Below are 27,526 nucleotides of genomic sequence, written 5' to 3' on the forward strand. Positions count from 1 at the left end.
GGGCTTGCGTCATGCTCCCTCTGAAAATAATATGAAATAAAAGAAATGTTCGCCCGAAGCTGGGGACGAGTAGACCTATACATTTTCTTGTTAGCTGTTCTTTGAATTATCTTGAAACATTTCAAAACTGACTTTTCCGTATCCATAAAAGTGTGGAACGAGAGATGTATCCCGCCACGAATATTGTTTTTATTTGATTAAAAACTCACCTTCAAAAGGTGTTAAAGCCGTAAATGATTTCAAAAGCAAAACTAATGATACGATATTTATAGCACGGTCACCGAAAATATGTTAATTTTGTTTTAGTTATTTGTTAATCGGTATGTTTCTGCACAATTCATTAGCAGTTTTCTTTGTAGTAACTATATAATTTTCGAAAACGTATGAATAAACATGTTGTATCTTTATTAAAGTATGCATAGTTTTGAAAGGTGATTATTTGCGTTTGTTGTCACTGATTAATTAAAATAAAACATTGGGTTTCGTGTGTCTCTTCTCATTTCGAGTAGGATAACAATTCAATGTAAATTGACTTTTTTCTCTCTTTTTTTTTTTTTTTTTTTTGTAGCTTTATCTATGGACGTGTGTACGTTAAGTGCTTACAAATATGTTTCTGTTTGGTAAATGTGCGATGTCATTTCATTATTTGTTATTTTGTGTTTCGTCTGTTAAATTATATTTGTGGATAAGAAAAACAAAAAACTTTTTATTGTATTACATACTTAAGACTTGAAAATGGCAGTAGAGAAGTAAGTAAACAGCATTTGGTCTACATGTTAATTCAAAAACCGTGTACAGGTTTTGAGTTACTGAACCATTCCAGAACATTTTATGTTTTAAATTTCACTACGAATAGTGATGCGATTGACGACATAAAAAAGACAGGATTATGCATTTTGTGTTAGAATTGTGCCACTTTGCATGCACATACTACATGGGTAAGTGACTATTTTCTAAGTGGCGCTCACATTGAGGAACCCAAGTACTATAATTATACATGCGAAGTGGCACAATTCTATCACACAGTGCACAATCATTTCCGTTCTTATTCGCCTCACTAGCAGCCTTTTAATAGACCAAAATTACACATTAAAGACGTTTTCTTCTTCAGGAGGGGAATATCTATAAAATACTAATGTGGTTTGTTTTTGTAGTCGTCTTAGTATTAGCAGTAGTTCAAACTCCATTTTACTTCGTAATACATGTTGTTGTTGTTTTAAACATAGGACATATTTGGAGGTAAAATGTTGAATGGTGAGAAATACACTGAATATAGAGAAAGTTATATTCTTAAGAAGAAAATGTATGTAATATGTAATTATTAAATGCTCTCTCAGTGAGTTCAGCAAACGCAGGACAATGTCGTTGATGCTGTTAGGTACAGGGTTCGAATCGCAATACCAGCTTCGCCTGGAAGCGAATGTTCAATAGGGAAGATTTCAGTTTACGGTCATTACATAAACTTCACTACGGTTTGTCTGTTTTGAACAGATAGCCCGGGTGTGTCCAGATCAGCGTGCTTTAACATGAACTAGGGGGCAGGATTTAGCCCATTCGGTAGAGCCCTCGCTTGAGTTGCTTTGGTTGTAAGACTAAAACACCTTTGCGAAACCATTGCATGTTTTTTGACCCAACTAATGTCCCACGACTGGCATATCAAAGGTCGTTGTAAATGTAGTTCTATTCTGTCTGTGGGAAAACACTGCTACTGGGAAAATGTAGCATATTTCCTTCTGAAGATGTAGCATATTTCGTCTGAAGATGTAGCATATTTCGTCTGAAGATGTTTCACATCTAGTAACCAATGATTAACATAATTAGTGTGTTCTAATGGTAGTTTGGTTGTCTCCCATTTGTTACACATCCCATTTGTTACACACCTCCATATTTCCAGTTCTTACACAGTCAGCTTAGGAACTAATTAAGCAAACCTCTATAACCTCAGTGGAACAGTCTAGTCCAATTCAACTGTTCAATTCAATTCAACTCTATCCCATCAAACTAATCACATTGGTACATAATACATGTATGCATTTATAAATTAATATGCATACTGTAAATCGGGAAAATAATGCGTGTTTAAACTAAAACATCCAAGCGCATGAGATAAACGTTTACAGTGTGAATATCGCACACATGACTGTAGTATGCCGTAATAAGCCAGTACTCACGAACCGGAAATGAAACTCTAAATAATGTAAAAAATAACACGGACAAGCTAACATAGTTGTCAAGGGTTTTTTCTTCTACTACTAATTAATGACTAGAACTTCAATGAGTGGCGAGAATATATGTTCTCTTATTGTGTCTTAATCAGTGGCGGATCCAGACAGTCCACTGGGGGGGGGGGGGGGGGGGGCAGTGACATGAGGTGGAATGCCAAGGGAACTTTGGGGGAGGTTTGGAAGGGGATCGTAAAAATATGAAAATTAATATATAATAAAATTATAACTATCGCAAAATTTAGGGGGGGCCTCTGTTAATTGGTAATAGAAGGTGAGTCTACTATAGCATACGAAGTAGAAGGTATAGGATTCGCAGTTCATTCAACTATGACCTATGTTGTTAAAAGGTGTGTAAGTAATGGGACGTGTAACAAATGGGAGTTTCTGTCCAGGGTCGGATCACTGGCCAACCCATAAAGCGGACCCGGGATGGACATGCCTTAACACCCAAGTGGTATAGGGCATGTACAGATAGTTCAAGTTCTAATGGTGTCGTTAAACAAAATAACTTTTAACATTGGGAAAGAAAATGAAATAGTTTCAAGATGTATGTGATTCAGGTGAACTTAGTTCCAATAGTACTCGTACTCGTAAACTCGATTAACGTGCCTCTATCCAATTAAGGTTCAGGCACGTCTCTCCCACACCCAGTCTCTGGCATGGCCAGTGGTCGAGTGTGGGACAGAAAAAGTACTTATTAATGGGTCAATTTTGAATTATTTATAAAAAGGGGATAGTGGAAAATTTTGATATTTTTAATAGTTTTAGTTAATTTAGTGTGACGCTTATTTGTGACTGGTTAATTCCAAAAAAGTAAATAAAACAATAAAAATTACGTAGTTTATATGCCCTTAAAAAAGATTAAATGAAAGCAATTCCAGGTGCCCAAAAAGATTAATAGAAACAATTTAGTCCAACCTAAACGCATCCCAGTAGTACTATTAAGACTACTGTCAATTATAAGGCGTTTGCCATTTCATGTATCTAGGTAACAAAATCCATTTTCTTTGTCTTGTATGCATAAAAGTTAAACCAAGGCTCGACTAATGGGATCATAGGATTTGATTTACTTCGCTGCCTCTTCAGTATTGCTCTATTAATAATAAGGTTTGGGTTATCCATTAACGCTGGATTTTGCAAACGCATTATAACATTTGTCAAGTTCTTTGTAATATTTTGAAAGGGAAAATAATATACATGTACACTCACTACAGATTTAAGGTGATGCAGGAAATAAAAAAATCTTTTTGAAAACATAGCTTGTTTTAAATTTGATCATGTTGGATGTTCGTCGTTGATGACCTCGGGACACAGGACGTGGCTCAGAGGTAGATAGCTCGCATCTTGTGCTGTGCGTTCCTCGGTGTTTTGGCATAGTCCTAATTTTATATTGGGGGAAACTCACAAATGCCTTGAAATGGGGGAGGAGAGGGGACTACACTGAAAAAATAAAAAGGTGGTGGTGGTGGGGGAGATGTATTTGAGGTGGGCGTGGCACCTATGTCCTCCACCTCCCCGGCTAGTCCACTGCCTCTGCACGAATGGACGCACGGCATTTGACCTAATCAATGGCCTAACAAGACATTGCATTTTTCTTTCAAAAAGTACTTTATTCAACTACTCACATCATGCGTGGATTAAGGTGGCAGCCCCTCCCCATCCTACGTTTTGGTAAAGAAATGAGCACTGCCTTTGTATGAGGAATGTTGTTTATGAACGACGCCGAACTACATAACCTAATGTTACTGGGCCCCTTCTAGTAAGTCTTAGATTTATGCTATGATATTTAGGTACAACTGAATTATGGTTGCATGTCCATAAATAAGAAGAAAATCAAGCAACCAACCAACCAATCAAACCAAACCAAACCAAATCAAAACTGTTACAGTAATTTTAGTTAACGCTATCAATTTAAAATGTCTACAAAACGGCCTCTGATAGCAAGCGGTACCTGAATAGGAACGTAGTGTATATTTCAAGTCATGTCAAGTCAAGTAACTTGGCCATTATCAGGTCAACTGCCGTGTGATCCTACCGTTAAAATAAGTTTGAGATTTCTTAAATTGTGCTCTACGACTAACCTCAAAGGTCGTGACATGTCCTAAACATGCATATGGGGAAGTACATGAGGGAAGAGGAAACCCGCTGTCGTTATATAAAACATTACCACTGAAAACCCCCCCATCAAGGCATATTTTATAAGTACTGTCCCACAGACGGGACATATACCACGACGAGAGAGAAAGTGTGTGTGTGTGTGTGTGTGTGAGAGAGAGAGAGAGAGAGAGAGAGAGAGAGAGAGAGAGAGAGAGAGAGAGAGAGAGAGAGAGAAAGGGAGAGAGAAAGAAAGAGAGAGACAGACCGAGAAACAGAGACAGACAGGAGAGAGGGAGAGAGAGACACACAGATACAGACAGACACAGAGAAAGAGACAGAGAGACAGAGAGAGAGACAGAGATATTGTTTTTAAGTTTGAGCAAACAGATGTGTACGTGCATAATGGTTGTTCCAACTTATTTGGTTATGTTGTTTAAAAACATGCAACGGCAAATATTGGCAAGACTACTAGCCATCCTGCAAACGCATATCTCCTCAACCACAAGGTGAGTTTTCAAAATATTAGTAGTTCTAAACAGTACACCCAGACTGGAATATGAAATATTACCACACCGACTGGCTCAGTGATGATAACGAATCAAGTTATTATATTTCACTCTTTCTGCTAGTAATCGAATCAAACTGTCTACCGCGGTATTTGTATAATCTGTCTGCTCATTGACAGTAAGATAGTTGATGGCGTAAGAATCAATTCTGAAATCAGTCCGTGTAATTCCGCTTCATCAAGTTTAAAGTGTCTGTTTAACGACATCTCAAAAGCAGACTGATTTAATCAGCGGCTGTTGCATGTCAAACATTTGATAATTCTGACATACAACGGTAGTCGTAGAGAAACCTGCTGCATTTTTTTCATAAGCAGTAAGGGATCTTTTATACGCACTACTCACACATTAGGGGGCAGGACACAGCCCAGTGGTAAAGCGCTCGCTTGATGCACGGTCAGTCTGGGATCTATCCTCATCGGTGGGCCCATTGGGCTATTTCTCATTCCAGCCAATGCACCACGACTGGTATATGAAATACAATGGCATGTGCTATCCTGTCTGTGGGATGATGCATATAAAAGATCCCTTGCTACCAACGGAAAAATGTAGCGGGTTTCCTCTCTAAAACTATATGTCAAAATTACCAAATGTTTGACATCCAATAACCGATGATTAATAATGAATGTGCTCTAATGGTGTCGTTAAACAAAACTAACAAACACAATACTCACACATTAGAACAGAACATTCCACGGTCTTTGATGTACCAATCGTGGGGCATTGGTTTGAATGGAAAAACCCAACCGAAGAATGAGTCCACCAATGGTATTCGATCGACCGACCCAAGCACCTCAGTCAAGCGCTCTACCATCTGTTAGATTCCGTCCACACTGTTATAACGCGTTTATTACCTTTCCCCCTTTTTCTTTTTAGTTTAAATGAGCGAATTCACAAATGGTCATGTAAACAGTATATAGTAAACAATTAACAGTCAGCACTGTCAGAAGTGAACAACTAACAGCAGTTTGTCAATTGTGCCATGATATCACTATAGCTGTAGTCACTCTTTCCAGGCACGCAGAAACCTAACCCAAGGCGGACCCAATTAATAACATTGCTACGTCTGATTTGGACTAGTAGAAACTGATTCGGACTAGTAGAAACCGTTGTGTTGTAATATGCCCTCCAAGCGAGGCCCAAAACATTCACTTTTACTATATACATGTACTAGCATTTTAAAACAAGTGCTTTCCTATTACATTTATCTTTTACTAATTCAAACTACAAAGAGAAATAAAGCCATAATCGACAATTTGCCAACCTCCTGTAATATTCAAATGCCATTGGTTGAAGGCAGCCATCTTGTTTCAAACATAGCTTTCATACCTCTCATGTATTTGCATGTTCGGTTACATTGTGAGGTTACGCCAGGCAAAGAAGCATTTGAATATGACCTAGACTAAATAAAATCTACAGAAAATGGATTGGCGTGCCAAGGGGAAGAGAGTTGCTTGTCTATTCCAAATACATAAATGTTAAAAATATAGTAGATAGTTCTGCTTTAATGTTACATTCCTTTTCTTATATTAAAGCCTACTGTACAAACTGTACACAAAGACAAGACTACACGAGTGGCCGTTAGATCCCATTTATCTATAAGCTTACGCGACGGGGGGGGGGGGGGGGGGGGGGGGGGTCCTGGAGAACATCCTCAAATTCGGGAAAAAACAATAGAGGAATTTGGGCAAAATGGGCTGGCCTGAACAATTTTCACTATGTATTTTCATTATTCTAAACAAAATGGCGATTCATTTGTATCGCTATATAGCTGTTTGGCAATAATGCTAATATGAATAAACGTTGTAATCCAGATTCGGGCACTTTTGTTTAATTCTGGCAAAAATCAGCTCCCCCCCCCCCCCCCCCAAAAAAAAAAAAAGAAAAAAAAAGAGAAAAAAAAAGAAGAAAAAAAGGGTCAGCCCGGACGCCTATGCATTTATCAGACTCGATTAAAACGTATATAAAGGTGACGTAACACGATACGAGTCCCATTGTCCTGGACAGACAGCCCAGATAGCTTAAGTGTGTTTCCAGGACAGCATACTTGAACCTTAACTGGATATAAGCACGAAAATAACTTGAAATGAAATGAATGAACGATACGAGTGCATTGTCCGAGAATAGCCGATTCACTGAACATTACTTCCACAACGAGCGAAACTGGTCACATTTCCACTATCGATAGAATGGGCGTCACCGTAAGACCAGTGGTACAAGTTCATCTGATTTTACCTTTTTACCGGTATATTTTAAGATGTTTCCGGCTTTAGATGAACTGAAATAAATAGGCCCCCCATGTCCTTTGTTGTGTTCATAAAAAAACATATGGAAAAAGTTGATTTTTAAATACAACTCATGTAATGTTTATAAGTTATAGGTAAAATGTTGACTTTGGAATACCTTTTTGTGAGCTTTTGTGGACAGATTACTTTATTTGTTATTTTAGTGTAATCTTTATTTAATACTTTACACAATCATACTTGTCGCAGTGGCAGTATTTAATTTGATGTTATAAAAGTTTGAAAACATGTTGGTAGGGATCACGGTTCACGGTTTTGTCTCGACAGTTTTACATGTGGTGTACGGTTTCGTCATAATGCAATGTTCGGTTCATCAATACGCAGAATAGGCCATAGATCTATCCAGGAACCGAGCTAACACACGAAAAATACATTTACCTGCTTCACACACACACACACACACACACACACACACGCAGACACGCACACTCACACACACACGTACACACACACTCTCACACACACGCACGCACACACACACACAGACACACACACACTCACACACACACGTGTACACACACACAGACACACACACACAGACACACACACACACATACACACACACAGACACACACACACACAGACACACACACAGACACACACAGACACACACACACAGACACACACAGACACACACACACACAGACACACACACACACACAGACACACACAGACACACACACACACACACACAGACACACACACACACACACACAGACACACACAGACACACAGACACACACAGAGGTATACAAAGTACTTTCATATAAAACATATTTACTGCGCTGCCTCTTGGGCGGTTTAGGGGCGGGACGTAGCCCAGTGGGGTCAGTCTAGGATCGATCCCCATCGGCGGGCTCATTGGGCTATTTCTCATTCCAGTCGTGGTATGTGCTATCCTGTGTGGGATGGTGCATATAAAAGATCCCTTGCTACTAATGGAAAAATGTAGCGGGTTTCCTCTGTGAGACAATTACCAAATGTTTGACATCCAATAGCCTCTGATTAATAAATCAATGTGCTCTAGTGGTGTCGTGTGCGGTTACTTGTATATCAAAGAGCAATCATTCTGAGTATTTTAATAAGGACATTTTTAAACATTCCAATCCCGCCCACACAAAATATGAAAAAAAAGAAAAAAAAAGAGAAAAAAAACATATGTATCACAGTATTGTTGTTTATTACATGCATAGACAAATATATATATCTTCACAGTTTAATACACACAAAGTATCTGCATCTACGTAAGGAAATGATGGAAGCTTAAATAAGTAATACCACTGCAAACCATTGCTGCCATAAAATAGTACACACAGAACAGTGGGGTCTTTCACAACAGATATAAATACATAAATAAAGGTATATTAAATAAAGGTATATTAAATAAATGTATATGCATCACTGAGAATTAACTGACAATCAAATATTAAAGTAGTTTAAAAATACGGTCATGAGTTCCCGGTCATTAGGCCATAATAAAATAAATCCTACATTTTCATCCAAATGTTTTCAAAATGGCAGTAGGGGTGACATTTTATTTTAAATATTCTGGACATTGGAAATGCCATACATCATTTATCATAAATGTTTATGGGATAAAGGTTGTGGGTTTTTTTGTTGCCAATGACACCCCCCCCCCCCCCCCCCCCCCCACCAACCCAACAAAACCAGAGCCTTGACGTTATCCTCAATGTGGGCAGATATGCTTTTCCTTTCTTTTTTTAAAATATAAAATTATTATAGTCTTTTTAATGACTAAAATTAAATATTAAATGCAATTTTTGGTTTAGATTATCAATGTCTTTATACTTAATGTTTCCCATCATTCCAACTGTATATATACATGTAGTTGCTAAATGTCATTTTAGTTCACAATTGTGTAGTACGATTATGAAATTATTTGGAAGAAAATACATTTAGGCTACTACAAGTATTCAGATATCAAGAATACACGATGAACAGTCTCAGATATTCTGACCCGGAAAATATATGTACAGTTTCAGTTGTTTAAACAGCTCTGTTAGTTGGAAACATATTACAGCAGCAGGGAACTCAAGACAGTTTCTAAATTGCAGTATAAATTGAACTTTAAAGTAAAGAAGATTACCATTATCACAGCTTGTTTGTGAGAGGCAGCGGTGTTAAGATATCACAGTCTATATCCACTATACGACACATCCTGGGAGACTCTCACAGAATCCAGGAAGACTGACTGGTCTGCATATCTGTGGGAAGATGGCAGCAACTGGGGTGTAGGTTATTTATTAATTTCCCTTTCAATAGGTGTACCACTGGTCGCCCACCAGTTTCCAACATATATGGCAACATTTACTAATCACTATTGCTCAAATTTGGCACACACACACACACAGCCCAAAAATAATACATAATCGGTAATGGAAGAGATGTTTTAAACAAAAACAAAAGTCTTTTTATGGAGACATATTTTGTAAACAAAACTATGAAAGTAAATGCATGTCATATTCAGTTAATATTAAAGCTGCAGTCTTGTCCTGCCATCCCAAAACATGTTTCCTTAAATTGATGCAAACCTCAAACTATTGTATTTCCTCTATAATTACCTCTGTAAAGTTTCAACTTTGCATTGTTTTCTGATCTTTAACAAAGATTTTAAAAATACAACCATGTGCAAGAATAGTAAATCTGTGAATAAGTATTTTGACCACCTTGTATTATTAGACAGTAGCCCAAGTACTCTGACTCTCACAGAGCTAGACGGACAGTTATACACTCTCATTACAGTTATACACTCTCTATCCAAATGTCCGTCTAGCTCTCTTACAGTCAGAGTACTCAGGCTATATTAGATTGGTACAGTAAAAGTAATAATAAAATAGATATATATTAACTGTAGGTAGATACAAAAGAAATCCATGATTTGACATGGGTAAACTGGATGATCTATTCTAAAAGCTGAAATATATTAAAGACCAAACTAACTGTTAGTTAGGATTATGGTTAGTTTGTAATAGAAATGGTTTACTTGATTACAAACGCTCACTTCTGTGAACTGATAATCAATATATGAACTGGTAATTTTCCTCAATCTCAGTATGTGATAATCACTTTAAAACAACTAAATTTAATGTTACAGCTGACAGTTATATATATGTAGATATTTTAGTGTTCACTGTAGTCCGATATTCTTAACATTGCAGCTTAAAGATGCAGACCCTAGTTTGAACCTGTGTAATGGACACTAAGTCTGGTTAACTTACAAACCTGTAACACATTTGGATCACGTTACAAGAGTGAAACAAGAGTCTGTGATGTTGATATGGTGAAATATCATTAAAAAGTAGACTAATAACTGTTACTTCTCAGACGCACATGCGTTTTAAAAAATATGAAAAATGCATTTTATGGTATTAGAAACACCAGGATGACCAGAAACACTTAGGTTATACAGAAATGGATTATCTAAACAATAATATATAAGTAATGGTTTGATTTCAGTGATTGTAAATGGTTGTAATAGTGAAAAATATGCCTTAGTGTTTAAAAACTAGGGTCTGTCCCTTTAACATAAAATAAATAGTAGGTCCAACAAGATAACAGTACTGGAGATGGGTGGTGTAGGGGTGGTGGGTGTAGAACAGATGTTTACTAGTAGGTCCAACAAGATAACAGTACTGGAGATGGGTGGTGTAGGGGTGGTGGGTGTAGAAGAACAGATGTTTACTAGTAGGTCCAACAAGATAACAGTACTGGAGATGGGTGGTGTAGGGGTGGTGGGTGTAGAAGAACAGATGTTTACTAGTAGGTCCAACAAGATAACAGTACTGGAGATGGGTGGTGTAGGGGTGGTGGGTGTAGAACAGATGTTTACTAGTAGGTCCAACAAGATAACAGTACTGGAGATGGGTGGTGTAGGGGTGGTGGGTGTAGAAGAACAGATGTTTACTAGTAGGTCCAACAAGATAACAGTACTGGAGATGGGTGGTGTAGGGGTGGTGGGTGTAGAAGAACAGATGTTTACTAGTAGGTCCAACAAGATAACAGTACTGGAGATGGGTGGTGTAGGGGTGGTCGCTGTAGAAGATGGGTCCATCATCCCACATTTTACATGAACAGAAAAAGCACAATTTAACATCACATTCATACAGTTTATATACAGTGTCATGTACATCCATCCAAAGTGCAAGTGTTATAAAAACAACAACATACATCTACACTACAAATATATTGTATATTAATAGAATGTGTGTTAGCCAGGACTGTTTAAAACACAAGTCAGGCTGGCCTGTAGGAATAGTCACAAGTATAAATATAAAATAAGTATATAGTCAGACCTCATTACAATCCCAGGATCACTCTGTCATTGTATTAAATTTGCCATTGTAGCAAATTTGTCATGAATTATCTCTTTTGCCATAATGATGTTGGGAAAAATACTGCTTAATAGTTATTACAACATAACAGAAATTATAACAGAAGACTGATACAATTTTCAAATATGGTTAAACTGAAACTCAATATTCAATTATTTTCAAATGTTTTATTACATCTGTTAATTACAATACATCAAAGTTCATTGACTGTCAGTCACTGACTGTTTAAAGATGTCTATGACTGGTACCTGTTTCTGCCCCAAACCCTACAACTGCACATGGCAATCGGCAATGCCATCGAGATTGTCATGGAGCTTTTAATTCTTCACAGCATTTTTTTTTTTGCCTTGGGACTATATTCAGGGTTTTTTCAATGGCATGTTTTTTTGCTGCGGACATTTTCTTCATTGCAAGGGTTGATGCCGTACACATTTACAAATCTCTATAAAAACAAATCTCTTTGTAATGAGGTCCGACTGTGTATATATAATATACATATATGTATCAAAACAAAAAAGTAAATTAAGGGAGGGTACAGCCCTCCTCTCCTTCCATGTTGGGTTTGTTAGGTGAGAGAGGAGAAAAAAATATTTGCACATCAAGTGTAAATAAATTATGTGGTAAATTTTTCACATCAAGTGTAAAAAAAAACTACGTAAAAAAAAAGGGCATTTTTTCAGATATCTTTTTTCAATATGTTATTATCAGTGTAAAATATTTTTGGTTTCCCTGTATACAAATAAAATCTGTGTAATAAAATGATAAGAAACATATTATTGTGTATATGTATAATATAAAAATGCATAACTTTGGTCGTGTCTTCTTAACTGGTTTCTTTTAAAGCTCAGCTGTTCTTGTGTTTTAGTGTTGTTCATTAGAAATGTCCTGGTCTGTGTCCTTTGCTTCCCCCTCACCTGCAGCATCACCAGCCTGCTCCTCCACCTGACCAGTAACAACTTCCTCCTCCTCCCTGACATCTCCACCAGGAGTCTCACCTGCTACTCGTTCATTGCTGACCGGAGCCTCGGTGTTCATCTTCGACTCGGAGCTGTCAGCATCCACTGGATCAGACACTTGAATGTCCTGCCCTTGATCATCATCATTGTCAGTAGAAGTCCGGATGATATCTGCTTCACCCATGAAGAAATCAGATTCCGCTCCATCAATTTCTCTTGGTGCATTACAAGGTCTGGGTTCCATGTTAATTTTCTCAGTATCCGTGGTTGATTCGCTGTCCTCCAACACCTCACGTTTTGATGTTTCTGGCAGCACACCTTGGGTCATGCTTCCATTTGTAGTTTTACTAACTGGCATTCTTCCTTTAAAGAGAAGGTCAGGAGAGGAGTCTTCACACTCGTCTGATGCTATTTCACCCGTCAGAGTCCGCTCGGTGATGTAGCCAGCTGCAGAGACACCCGCAGAGCTGGGAATATTCGACCGATACGTCGTGCCATCCGCATCCGATTTGAGAGACGACCTAACCGTCCCGTCACCATTTGTCTTGTCACTGCCAGGTGGCATATCTGCTGGAATGTCAACATTCACAAACGAGTGTTCCGTCATTTCATTTCCTCTGTGGCTACTGCCTAGAGGTGCAACATGGGATACGTAGGTCGCTGTCCCCGGATCGTCTTCCACCGGAGACTCACCAGCAGCTGGTGCAGACGCGAGGGAATCGACCACCTCGCCACACTCCTCGTACAGAGGCTCCATCACCAGCGAGTCATGAGACTTCCCTTGAGCGCTCTCAGCTTTCTTCAGACCCTTCAGCTCCGGTGACGGAGGAGGGGGAGCGGGCGACTGCACATTCTTGGTGTCGTCCATCATCTTCCGGACCAGAGACTCACGGTCAGACTCCTTCCCATTCGACTTGCTCCTCGAGGTCGAGGTGGGGATTTGGATCAACTGTTCAGAACTTGAAGCCTGCTCAGTTTCCTCTTTGGATGCTGGCATACTGGCCAGCTCATACGCTGCTTCACTGACTTCTGGCCAGACATCAGGAGACGGGTACTCTGGAGCAACATAAAGTGCTGGAGAACACGTTTCGGGTTCGTCTGCCTTCATCAGCTCGGAATCAGTTGGAACAGTGTCTGTTAATGGTTTCGTTTCTGGCTTTTCTGCTTCTTTCACTGTATCTTCAACGACTGGTACTTTGCTGATTATTGGACCTGAAAAATAAAGACAAATGATGTTGTGAAGTGTACAATGTCTTAAAATTATGTCCGATGCTATTCCATAAAAAGTATCCATTATGGCTGTATGCTGATACTGTAGATACTGAATACGGCAAAACCAGATTTGTCACCTACCAAACAAATAAAAGCCAACATCTGCAAAGAATTGTTTTGTTTACATTTTTAAAGATTTTTCAAATAACAATGATTCAACAAATAAATAACAAAAAACCTGTTACACAACCAATGCATAGAAAAAGATATTAAATACAAAGACATAGACAGACAGCATGGATCAGCTTCATTCCATCATATTCACCTAGATATTAGGAGATGAAAACATTGGATGGATGAATGGATGGATAGATGGTATATGGGACATATGAATTGGTTGAAACAAAACTGATGTACAGAATCAATTTTATTCCCTCATCTTCACCCAGATAAATGAAGAGGACAAATGGATGGATGGATGGATGGATGGATTGATGGATTGATGGATGGATGAATGGATGGATGTCTGAGATAAGGAACAAATGGGTAGGATGAATATAAGGGTGATAAATAGTTGTAACATTATCAGCTTTATTTTCATCCCTGCACAAGAACACACAGCAGCATCACCTGACTGAACATCCACGTGGATGTCACTTGTATCCTTTTGTTGGGAATCTTTTATAGTGGAGTCCACTTGACACATTCCTGAAATAAATGCTGAAAGTTTACCACAAACAGTATTAGCAAAACAGACAAAGAAATTAGCAAAACAGAACCCCCCCCCCCCCCCCCCCCCCCCAAACAATAACCACCCCAAAATCCCTATCAAACATGTTATTCTGAACTTGGTGACAACCAGTCATTCTGTGAATGTGAGGATTAGTAGTACTGAACTACTGAATTACTGATCATATCATGTGTGGAAGTATATACTGTACAATTAACACCGAAACCTGTCCTTACAATAACTGTAACTGAAAGATAGCTATTTTGAAGAGAGAGTGAGAGAGAGAGAAAAAAAGAGATCAAAATGGACATTTCATGAAGATTGTCAGTAGAAAAAGTATAACCACAAACCTATAAATACAAAATGATATATTGAAAAGCTGATTTTCCATTCACGGCTTTGGTATAAATATTCCAATTCATACCAATTTGTAATGTATCAACCTTTTTGTTAAATGCAGGGTTTAATCTCACAAACAGATAGGCATATAAACTACTGAATTGATAGTTAATGGATTAATGAAATAAACAAGTAGGCACATCATGAAAATTATGTCAACTGGTGCAGATGTTTAGAATATGTTACCAACTGAAAAGAAATGAATAACACAATATGTTAGTAGAAATAGTGGTTGGATACACCTATTGATAGATTAATATTTTAATTTCCTCAACACTTTCTTGATATCGCATGAGAATTTTGCAGAATCACTTGTCTGATAAACCATTTGTGGTTTGTTTTGTCTCCTGTTCTGAATCATATGCAATATGTACTTAGTGTCCATGGTTGCTGGGAGCATTCCAACAATCAATACCAATGGTATCACTGTATTTTGTTTTTAAAGAAGTGTTTTGTAACCATATTTAAAATACAAAGGAAGGAAAATACATGAAAATGCATGCATGGTTGATAAATAGATGAACTGCATGTCACCAACGTATTACTGGAAGGATGGATTTATAGATAATTGATTGACGAAATTCTTTGTCTCGATCCCCTCCTCCAAGACACAAGATGACCCAGTAGATGACTTGGTAAACTTCAGCCCTCCCAAAAACATTCTGTTACTTGGGTTGGAATTGCTGTATCTATATCTTACGATGGTGACAGATTCTATTGCTCTGACAACTTCCATCAAATCTGAATATTCTACCCTACCAGTTAGTCATACTACTCATACATATGTTAAGAATGAGAAAAAAAAAGCAAAAAAAAGCAGCATGTACAAATCATACAATGTTTGTAATTATTATGATGTTCAAGAAGAATTTCTGACACAAAGTTTGTTTTGTTTAACAACACCACTAGAGCACACTGATTAATTAATCACCGGCTATTGGATGTCAAACACTTGGTAATTCTGACATTAGTCTTAGAGAGGAAACCTGCTACATTTTTCCATTAGTACATGTAGCAAGGAATCTTTTGTATGCACCCTCCCACAGACAGGATAGCATATACCATGGCCTTTGATACACCAGTCATGGTGAACTGGCTGGATGACACAAAGACAGAGTCGAGAATACTGTGGGCTGGTACCATGGATATCAAATAAGACTGGCAGAACCAGAATGGTCAGGTTATGAATATCTGACAGAAGAAAAGCTGACATCCTACTTGCTTACACTGCTGTCAAAAAACTAAATTTCCAAATGTATTTTAGATGCATTAGAACACCCCCAAAATAATTTGGATACACCTGTTAATACATAGCTAAAATAAGACGAACAAATCTAGTTTTGCAGGACATTGTCTTAATGATTGTAACAGATTTTAGACAGGTTGAAAAGACAGAGGATTGAATGAATGATTAAAGTATGTAAATGAAGTTTTTAAAAATATAAGCAAACTGGAAAATAAATTTATGTATGAAATGAATACAGAAACATATAAAGTTATAAACTGATTGGATAACTGGATGGATCATCCAATGGATGGTAGATGGATAGATGGATGGATTACACTGATGGAACGGTCAGATTGAATAAATGAATGAATGAATGAAAGAATGAATGTTTAACAACACCCCAGCACAAAAAAACCCAAACACATTGGCTGCTGAGTGTCAAAGACATGTTATATGATGATCAATATCAATGTAAAATTCTACAATTGTTAATAAAAATATCATCGGTTATTGGATGTCAAACATTTGGTAATTTTGACATACAGCCTAAGAGAGGAAACCTGCTGCATTGTTCCATTAGTACCTCTTTTATATGCACCATCCTACAGACAGGATAGCACATACCACATCCTCCATCAATAACATTCATCTGTGGAACACTCCTCCCATACAGATTTCAATAACATTCATCTGTGGAATACTCCTCCCATACAGATTTCAATAACATTCATCTGTGGAATACTCCTTCCATACAGATTTCAACAACATTCATCTGTGGAATACTCCCATACAGATTTCAACAACATTCATCTGTGGAATACTCCTCCCATACAGATTTCAATAACATTCATCTGTGGAATACTCCTCCCATACAGATTTCAATAACATTCATCTGTGGAATACTCCTTCCATACAGATTTCAATAACATTCATCTGTGGAATACTCCCATACAGATTTCAACAACATTCATCTGTGGAATACTCCTACCATACAGATTTCAACAACATTCATCTGTGGAATACTCCCATACAGATTTCAACAACATTCATCTGTGGAATACTCCTCCCATACAGATTTCAACAACATTCATCTGTGGAATACTCCTCCCATACAGATTTCAATAACATTCATCTGTGGAATACTCCTTCCATACAGATTTCAATAACATTCATCTGTGGAATACTCCCATACAGATTTCAACAACATTCATCTGTGGAATACTCCTACCATACAGATTTCAACAACATTCATCTGTGGAATACTCCCATACAGATTTCAGCAACATTCATCTGTGGAATACTCCTCCCATACAGATTTCAATAACATTTATCTGTTGAGTACAAAGGATTTTATACAGATGAAATTAGTACTAAGACTTTCAATTATAACTTTCAGGTGAAAGGCGAGAATCATCTATAGTGTACTAAATAAAAAGACCCATTGTTAGATAAATGAACACAGTAAATATACTATGTAGTGCATCATGAAAGTATTACAAATTTCCTCTAATCTTGGTCTTGTGCAGGTCTATATTTGCTAAGGATCAGATACATAGATGGATAGATGGATGGATAGATAGTTGGATGGATGGATGGATGGATGGATGGATGGATGGATGGATCAGTTTCATGAATACATTTTAGGAAAGATAGATGATTTAATAACTGGATGGATCAGTGCATGGATGGATGGATAAATGGATGGCCAGGTCAACCATGCTCGCTTCCAATCCTCCCAGATATGAGATGACTGAATTCAAAGCAGAGGATGGACAGATGAATTAATGGACTGACCGAAGAAAGGAAGGATGGATGAATGGACATTCCCTCCCTTCCTCCCCAATATGAGACAAAGACCCAGTAACATCATCACCTGACTCATCACACTTTTTGGCTCCGTTCGTCTCCTGCTGTGAATCTGTGGTGTCCATGGTTACTTCATCCTCATCTAGAATGACTTCATTCACAAAATTAGTTTTTTTGACAATTATTGTAGGTTTAGGAACTTCAGTTTCGAAACTGTCCATTCTATCTATCTCTTGATAAACTGGAACCTTACTAGTCACAGAGACACTGTTAGTATGTACTGTAAATACAAACGTATAACAATGTACAGTTTAAGGTCTCCGACTTTAGATTTTGTTATGTATATTACAAAAGAACATAGTTAAACCTTCAGCCTACCACACTGGAAGCCTACAAAGATGGCAGAACTATACTGGTCATAAACTGAATGTCTGATAGAATTAAATTGGGATGATAGTACAAACGGTAATTGCCATAGTCCCAATATGAATTGGTGTCGGTCAGGAGCTTCACCGATGGCAGTGTTTTGCTGATGGATAAAACGTATTGCCATCCGTTGACTATTTTTTGTTTTTATATTTGTTACAAACATTACCGATTTAAAATTGCTGTAGGCAGACTCAAAACTGTCGTTGGTGAGCATTTTGCCTGTGGCAAAAACATTTCAAAATTGCCGTAGGTAACCAATTCTTAAGTTTGAGTCGTGGCTGCGGAACACTCCTCCCATACAGATTTCAATAACATTCATCTGTGGAATACTCCTCCCATACAGATTTCAATAACATTCATCTGTGAAACACTCCTCCCATACAGATTTCAATAACATTCATCTGTGAAACACTCCTCCCATACAGATTTCAATAACATTCATCTGCGGAACACTCCTCCCATACAGATTTCAATAACATTCATCTGTGAAATACTCCTCCCATACAGATTTCAATAACATTCATCTGTGGAACACTCCTCCCATACAGATTTCAATAACATTCATCTGTGGAATACTCCTCCCATACAGATTTCAATAACGTTTATCTGCGAAGTACTCCTCCCATACAGATTTCAATAACATTCATCTGTGGAACACTCCTCCCATACAGATTCAACAACATTCATCCGTGGAATACTCCTCCCATACAGATTTCAATAACATTTATCTGTGAAATACTCCTCCCATACAGATTTCAACAACATTCATCTGTGGAACACTCCTCCCATACAGATTTCACTAACATTCATCTGTGAAATACTCCCATACAGATTTCAATAACATTCATCTGTGAAATACTCCTCCCATACAGATTTCAATAACATTCATCTGTGGAACACTCCTCCCATACAGATTTCAATAACATTCATCTGTGGAACACTCCTCCCATACAGATTTCAATAACATTCATCTGTGAAATACTCCTCCCATACAGATTTCAACAACACTCATCTGTGGAATAATCATCCCATACAGATTTCAACAACATTCATCCGTGGAATACTCCTCCCATACAGATTTCAATAACATTCATCTGTGAAATACTCCTCCCATACAGATTTCAATAACATTCTTCTGTGGAACACTCCTCCATCCAGATTTCAATAGCATTCATCTGTGGAACACTCCTCCCATACAGATTTCAATAACATTCATATGTGGAACACTCCTCCCATACAGATTTCACTAACATTCATCTGTGAAATACTCCCATACAGATTTCAACAACATTCATCCGTGGAATACTCCTCCCATACAGATTTCAATAACATTCATCTGTGAAATACTCCTCCAGATTTCAATAACATTCATCTGTGGAACACTACTCCCATACAGATTTCAATAACATTCATCTGTGAAATACTCCTCCATACAGATTTCAATAACATTCATCCACGGAACACTCCTCCCATACAGATTTCAACAACATTCATCCGTGGAATACTCCCATACAGATTTCAACAACATTCATCTGTGGAATACTCCCATACAGATTTCAACAACATTCATCCATGGAATACTCCTCCCATACAGATTTCAATAACATTCTTCTGTGGAACACTCCTCCATCCAGATTTCAATAACATTCATCTGTGGAACACTCCTCCCATACAGATTTCAATAACATTCATCTGTGAAATACTCCTCCCATACAGATTTAAATAACATTCATCCATGGAACACTCCTCCCATACAGATTTCAACAACATTCATCCGTGGAATACTCCCATACAGATTTCAACAACATTCATCTGTGGAATACTCCTCCCATACAGATTTCAACAACATTCATCTGTGGAATACTCCTCCCATACAGATTTCAACAACATTCATCTGTGGAATACTCCTCCCATACAGATTTCAATGACATTTATCTGTGGAATACTCCTCCCATACAGATTTCAGCAACATTCATCTGTGGAATACTCCTCCCATACAGATTTCAATGACATTTATCTGTTGAGTACAAAGGATTTTATACAGATGAAATTAGTACTAAGACTTTCAATTATAACTTTCAGGTGAAAGGCGAGAATCATCTATAGTGTACTAAATAAAAAGACCCGTTGTTAGATAAATGAACACAGTAAATATACTATGTATTGCATCAAGAAAGTATTACAAGTGGTTAACAGTGGCCAAAATAGCATGTAGAATGTATTGCAACCCCAGCTTATGTTTTATTTGTAAAAACACAACAAGGTTTGCTGAAGCAGCGAGCTAGGGTTAAAGATCATACCATGTGTTGTTTTAATTAATTGGAAAGCTGGAGACAATTTCACAAAACGTTTACGTCATTGACAAACGGTTATACCAGTCATATGTTTGAAAGAGTTTGGCATCTATTTCATGCCCCCAAAATAACATCATTACGGAAGATGGAGTATTTTAACGACTAAAGAAAATGAAATATGTGTACTTCATATTATATATGTTGTACTGCCAATAATAATAAGAATTGTTATTTACTTGTAAATTTACGTTCATGTGCAAAACTAGGCAAAATTGGGCCCTGGTCATAAGTGTTAAATGAGCACATATCACCAGTTTGCTCTGTGTGTATTTAGTAACTCAATGTCAACGTCATTGCCACAAGTAACATTTTTATACATTTAGCACATAAATTAGAGGCTAAATTATAGCAATGTTTATGACTGTACTGATATTTTCGTCTTTTGTTACCTAACAAGTATAATCATACTACTGCACGCGGTAGTCACTCACAGGTTTTGCAATACTTGGTAGCTTTCAAAACTTTCTAGCTTTACAGTACATGGATAAATGAACAAATGGAGGAAATTGTAACTATAATGTAAGAATTAAAGAATGAATGCAGAATACACGTGCAGCACTTATCACGGTCAGATAAATGAATAGTACATGAATACATGGAAGGAAATGGTTGATGTATTGATGGATGTATTGATGGATGGATGGATGGATGGATATGGTTGATGGATGGATGGATGGATGGATGGAGATGGATGGATGGATGGATGGATGGATGGAGGTATAGATGTATGGATGGATGGATAGATGCATGGATGTATGGATGGATGGATGGATGGATGGATGGATGGAGGTATAGATGTATGGATGGATGGATAGATGCATGGATGGATGGATGGATGGATGGTTACAAGTAGCTTAACATTCCCTCTATTACCCTGATATACCATAAGATCTCAACAACAGCATCACCTGACTGACCCCCAATGTTGTCTCTGTCTGTGATGCCATTTTGTGAACCAACTATACTAGCCATGGTTGTCTCAGACATTCCTGGAATGATTTCATAGGGTTTTTACCGGCCTCATTGGCACAATGGTAAAGCCATCGGACTACAGGCTGGTAGGTACAGGGGTTCGCAGTTCTTAAGGGCTCAATGGATAGGTGTAAGGCCACTATACCCTCTTCTCTCTCACTAATCACTAAGCAACTAACAACTAACCCACTGTCCTAGACAGACAGCCCAGATAGCTGAGGCATGTGCCCAGAACAGCGTGCTTGAACCTTAATTGGATATAAGCACGAAAATAAGTTGAAATTGAAATATAGGGTTTTGTAAACAATTATTGCAGGTTTATCAGTTTGATTATCAAAAATGTAAATTCTATCTATCTCTTGATAAGTTGGTTCATTACTAGTTGCAGATATACTGCTTGTCAGTGCTGTAAATTAGTATAAAAATTGAAAATAACGTAAGTGGCCATTATAGATTCCATTTATCTTCAGTTACACATTTTAAAATGAATGAACCAATGAATGAATGAATGAATGAATGAATAAATGTTTAATGACTCCCCCCCCCCCCCCCCACACACACACACAAAATGTACTGGTATTCAAAAAGTGAAAACTAGTGGGATATGTTTTTGAACCAGTTGAAGATAAATGGGCAAATAGTATTTCATTTCTTACATATAATTCTCAAAAACCAGGTTTAAATTACAAATTTAAATGTCTGTTCATAACTAAAACACATTTACAGTGCTTACACTTGCTGCGCAATCAGTTTCAGGTTAATTTACACATCACAGAGTATTCAATTTCAACAATGCTTATTTTGGTGGAAACAACCAATCACAAGTCCCATATAAAAGTATAATACAAACCAAAGGTAGGACCTCTGTAGCAGCATTTTTGAAGTTTTTAAACCAAGATTTTGTGGAGGGTTTTAATAATGTTTTCTTGTGAATGCCAAAAGAAGTACAGAATAGCTGCACATAGGCACCGGCTAGTGGACATCAAATATGATTAACACAAGAAAATATAGAATAAATTGGTAAGAGAACAAGAAACCCATCAGCATACAGAGCTTCACCAGTAATAGATGATTAATTCATTAATTTGTAAACACCACCTTAGAATATCTATATGTCAGGTTTAACAATTATTAAAACTCTATGAGATATACAATGGCATGTACATTGAGATTTGTAATTAAATAAATTAAATTATATATATATATATATATATATATATATATACTCACGGAAAAATGTTCCTGTGCATCATTACAATTTCAGTGAGACTTATCTTTAAAAATTTAAAAATATTGTGTTTTACATAGATGTACTATTTATTTGTTAAAAGTACAGTAATCCTCTCCTGTCTTCTGAACTTGAAGTACGGTCTACACAATGCTTGGTGAGCCATCAGTGAAGATGTAACAGAACGACGTACTGATGGACGGTCATGGTCGTACTTTGTGATCACTTAATCGGTTGTGTACAATTCTTCCACTGATTGGCCTTAACTCAGGGATGTATTGGGATGTTAAACTTGTCATTTCCAAATGATTCCATATGTAAACCCGCTTAATATTGACAATTTATTAACTTGACTTTAGGTGTTGACTCCTTCCATATGGAAGATCCCTAATATCCCTAAACTGTCGAGAACATCTCTACAGACACTGCATAGTGTTCTCATGAACACCAATGAACACTAAAATGATTAGCAACAACGTTTGTGCCATTCTAACCTCAATAATACCCATCGTTCGAAGATCATTTTCTTGGAGGCGTGGCATCACACTGACAACGATCCGATACCAATACAAGTATTTTTCTGAGTGATGAGAATCCATACAATAGTTTTAGAGACCAATGATAAGAAAAATGACGTCAAACAGGAGCATGTGACCAAGATTGCTAGTAATGCAACTCGTGATCACAAAGCATGAATAGCTTGTGCAATTGATAGGACACCTGTGGAATATCGAAGTGAGTGGTTACACATTCATTACCGAAATGTGTATGACCAGATTTCAAGTCAATTATATTCTATATGCAATTATTTGGTGCACAGGAACTTTTTTCTGCGAGTATATATATATATATATTAATTTAAAAAATGATGTTTGCATACAACATTATTCTGGCTAGTGTAGTGTAACACTGGTAGCTGTGCAGTGTTTGCACATACTGATTTTTAACCTTTGGGAATAGATTTAATAATACTGGCTTCAAGTTACCACCATCTAAAATAAGGGCAAATTAATTTTATGACCATACAGGATGTTTAACCTACTCCAAAGAAAACAACATTTAGCCATGCACTTTTATAAATACATGTAAAGAAAAAAGAAAACAACAACAAAACAAAACAAAAGAAGTAAAAACATGCACAAATGAATTTAATAAGAAAACAGAATGGTTAAAACATCATCCAACGAATGAAGAGATTTTAACTTAAGGAGGACCATCAAAGTGCTGTCAGAGTTAACCCTGACTATTGTTGCAGTATGGAACAAATGCAGGAATGAAGTAAAGGAATGGTTGAGCTTTGGAGAGTCAGAGAAGAAACAAACTGTCACCACAGAAACAACCTTTACCAAGCTGTAAAAAGAATCTTATATGTGCACGTTCCCATTCACCAGATAACAGTATATTATACCTCAACATTTAGTAGACACAACCAGTTCTGCCCTGTTAAGGCTAGATGTACTAAATAAAAATAGTAATTTATGAATTTCAGGATTGTAAAATAAGAATCAAAATAAGACAGCCATTGAATATACTAGTGAATTATCTTCCTAAAAAAAATGAATGTTGAGCAACTGCTTAATAAAACTAGATCAAGGCTCAAAATGTGTTTTTCTGAACATTCTTAATTCACCACTAATCTGCCAAATGTCTCAGCAGGACAGAGTTGTGAAGCACTGGTTGAGACACAAACAACTAACAACTAACTCATTGGCCTGGACAGACAACCAACATAGCTGAGGTGTGACCTAACCCAGGACAGTTTACTTGAATCTTAATTGGATAGTTAAAAGTCTGTTTTGTTTAAAGACACCATTAGAGCACATTGATTTATTAATCATTGGCTATTGGTTGTTAAACATTTGGTACTTTTGATGTATAGTCTTAGAGAGGAAACCCCCTATATTTTTTCATTAGTAACGAGGGATTTTTTTTATGCACCATCTCACAGACAGGATAGCACATGCCTTAGAAACACCAGTGATAAATTGCCCAAATGGGCCCACTGACAGGGCTTGATCCCAGACTGACTGCAGATCATGTTAGTAGGAAAGAAGCACGAAAATAAGTATAAATGAATGAAGGTTGGGAAAATAAAATAATAGGTAGAGAAAAATAAAGGAATAAATTAGAAATAATGGTTAGGTAAGAATATGACTAAATGGTTAGTGAGACATGACAGATGAGTCATGTTGCCCTCCCAGTGACATCATCACCTGACGGATCACCTGTCGAGGCCTCGTTTGTCTCCTCCTGCCGTGAATCAACTACAGCAGCATCCATGGTAACAGGTTCAGGAATAACTGCTGAAATTGTTTCATAAAAAATACCATCAATAGAAGTGTTTTCTATGAACTTTACTAAAGGTTTTACAAACTGTTTAACAAACCACATTATGATGTTCTACAATCACAATGTTTCTCACTATATGATGAACGTATGTAACATTGTATGGGTGAAGGGAAGTGAGGATGAATGGATGGATGAATGAATGAATGGGTGAGTGGATATATGGGATGGATGGATGAATGGATGGATGGATGGATGGATGGATGGATGGATGGATGGATGGATGGATGGATGGATGCATGGATGATGGATAAATATATCAAGTTCATCATCACCTGGCTATCCATTTCTTGTTAAGCTGGAAGCTAACTAGTTACAGTATTACTGCTAGTGGGTACTGTGAATACAACAGAGCAATAACGTTCATATTAAGTTCCAGACTTTGACATAATATACAGTAGTTCTGGGTGTGCAATAAGCTGGCAGAATTAGACTGGTCATAAAGTGTTTGACACATAGATTGAAAGAGGTGAATTTCAAAATATTACTTTTAGAATAATGTTTCCATATTGATTTCAGCAACAATCATATCTCTATTAGGGAAAAACAAGAATCCTGCCAACTTTGACAGCTCATGTACATGTACTTACCTTTTTAATAAAATGTCTTAACATTTAAAAACAAATCAAATACTAGACCCCATAGAATCCCTGTATGTTTCAGAACTTTCCAGTTGAAACTTTATCATATGGACTTTAGAGTTTTCATTAAATTTCAATTTTAATTATTTTAAATAAAATGAAAGTTTGTTTTTGTTTAATGACACAACTGGAGCACATTGATTTATCATTCATCGGCTATTGGATATGAACTATTTGGTAAGTTTGACATATAGTCTTAGAGAGAAAACCTGTATTTTTATATTAGTAGCAAGGGATCTTTTATATGCGCGATCCCACAGATAGGATAGCACATACCACGGCCTTTGATATACATATGTACCAGTTGTGGTGCACTGGCTAGAACAAAAAGTAGTCCAATGGGCCCCATGGACAGGAATCGATCCTCGATCAACCGTGCATCAAGCAAGCAATTTAGCAGTGGGCTACGTCCCACCCTTCAGTGCATGAATGGATGGATGGACAGATGGACAAACAGACCGATGGACCGACCTCATGCTCTTTCCCAATCCCTCAATTGTAAGGATGTGACCTCTGTAACATTATTACCTGACTGAATTTGCACATCACTTGTCTTCTGCCCTGAATCAAATACACTAACATCCATAGTTGCTTTGAACAGTCTGTGAATGGCTTCAATGGCAGAATGCTCTTTCTTAACAGTTATTGTAGCCTTTGGAGCTTGAATATCAAAACTGACCATTCTATCCATCTCAAAATATTCTGGTTTACACATATATGTAGCTAGTGATATAGTGCTTGAGGGTTCTGTAAATAAAACATGATAATAAGTTAAAGTTTGTTTTGTTTAATGATACCACTAGAGCACATTGATTTATTAATCATCAGCCATTGGATGTCGAACATTTGGTAATTTTGACATATTGTCTTAAGGAACACACTACATTTTTTCATTAGTAGCAAGGGATCTTTTATATGCACCATCCCACAGACAGGATAGCACCATACCATTGCCGTTGATATACCAGTCGTGGAGCACTGGCTGGAATGAGAAAGGGCCCAATGGCCCAAATTCACACTTTGTTGTACATATTGTCCATTACAGGACAATGAAGGAATACATAGGGCTATATGAAGTGTGATTAATTTTTAGGAGACAGCCAGAATTGTATACAATGTATTTGACTTTATACAATGTATACATATTTTGGGATTCCATCTCATAATCTTGCACTTTTGACCCAAAATCTGGGATTTGCAGAAACATGGAATGCTGTTAAATTTAAATCCTAAGTACAGAATTAGTTCATCCTTCCCCATTTTCGAGATACAGATGAACACTTCGATTGATGGATATTCATGGATAATGTAAAAAATCAGTGGCCTAATTTAAACTCTCACAACTTTGCGATATCGCAGTGCAATGCTAAAAGACTTGCAAAGAGTATGCTTTGTTGTCCAGCAGAGCCTAAGAGACCTTTGTGAATTAGGCCACAGCTTCACCCTTCCCTGTTTACAAACACAGATGATCACCAGTCTCATCGTCTGTTTGGACTTGGTGTTACTTTCCTCCTGCTCTGAACAGACTATTGTCTGTATGGAATCCAAGGACATTTTGAACATTCTTAGGTTGTCTGCTACAGTTAATTTGGGATGTTTAACATTGATTGTAGATTAATAAACTTGTTTCTCAAAATCATCCATTCTACATCTGTCTGTGGACAACTTTGTATATGACTAATTCT

At 37.2% G+C, this 27,526-nt stretch overlaps 1 protein-coding gene across 8 annotated transcripts in view; it reads right to left on the reverse strand.

Annotated features, from left to right (window-relative positions):
• Positions 1-12,381: 12,381 nt before the first annotated feature.
• Positions 12,382-27,526, reverse strand: part of LOC121383139 — a 61,032-nt gene continuing 45,887 nt past the window's right edge. For 4 of the 8 annotated variants that reach the window (XM_041512958.1, XM_041512961.1, XM_041512956.1 and 1 more), the window contains 5 exons: positions 26,370-26,588; positions 25,068-25,157; positions 17,939-18,151; positions 14,339-14,428; positions 12,382-13,708 (listed from right to left, as the gene is read on the reverse strand). In XM_041512958.1, coding sequence (XP_041368892.1) covers positions 12,402-13,708; positions 14,339-14,428; positions 17,939-18,151; positions 25,068-25,157; positions 26,370-26,588 — 1,919 coding nt within the window. In that variant the 3' untranslated portion in view covers positions 12,382-12,401. The remainder of the gene's footprint in view (positions 13,709-14,338; positions 14,429-17,938; positions 18,152-25,067; positions 25,158-26,369; positions 26,589-27,526) is intronic. The other 4 variants (XM_041512959.1, XM_041512960.1, XM_041512963.1 and 1 more) reach the window with 4 other exon arrangements.

Source organism: Gigantopelta aegis, chromosome 10 (genome assembly GCF_016097555.1).
Source record: "Gigantopelta aegis isolate Gae_Host chromosome 10, Gae_host_genome, whole genome shotgun sequence".
Lineage (NCBI taxonomy): Eukaryota > Metazoa > Mollusca > Gastropoda > Neomphalida > Peltospiridae > Gigantopelta > Gigantopelta aegis.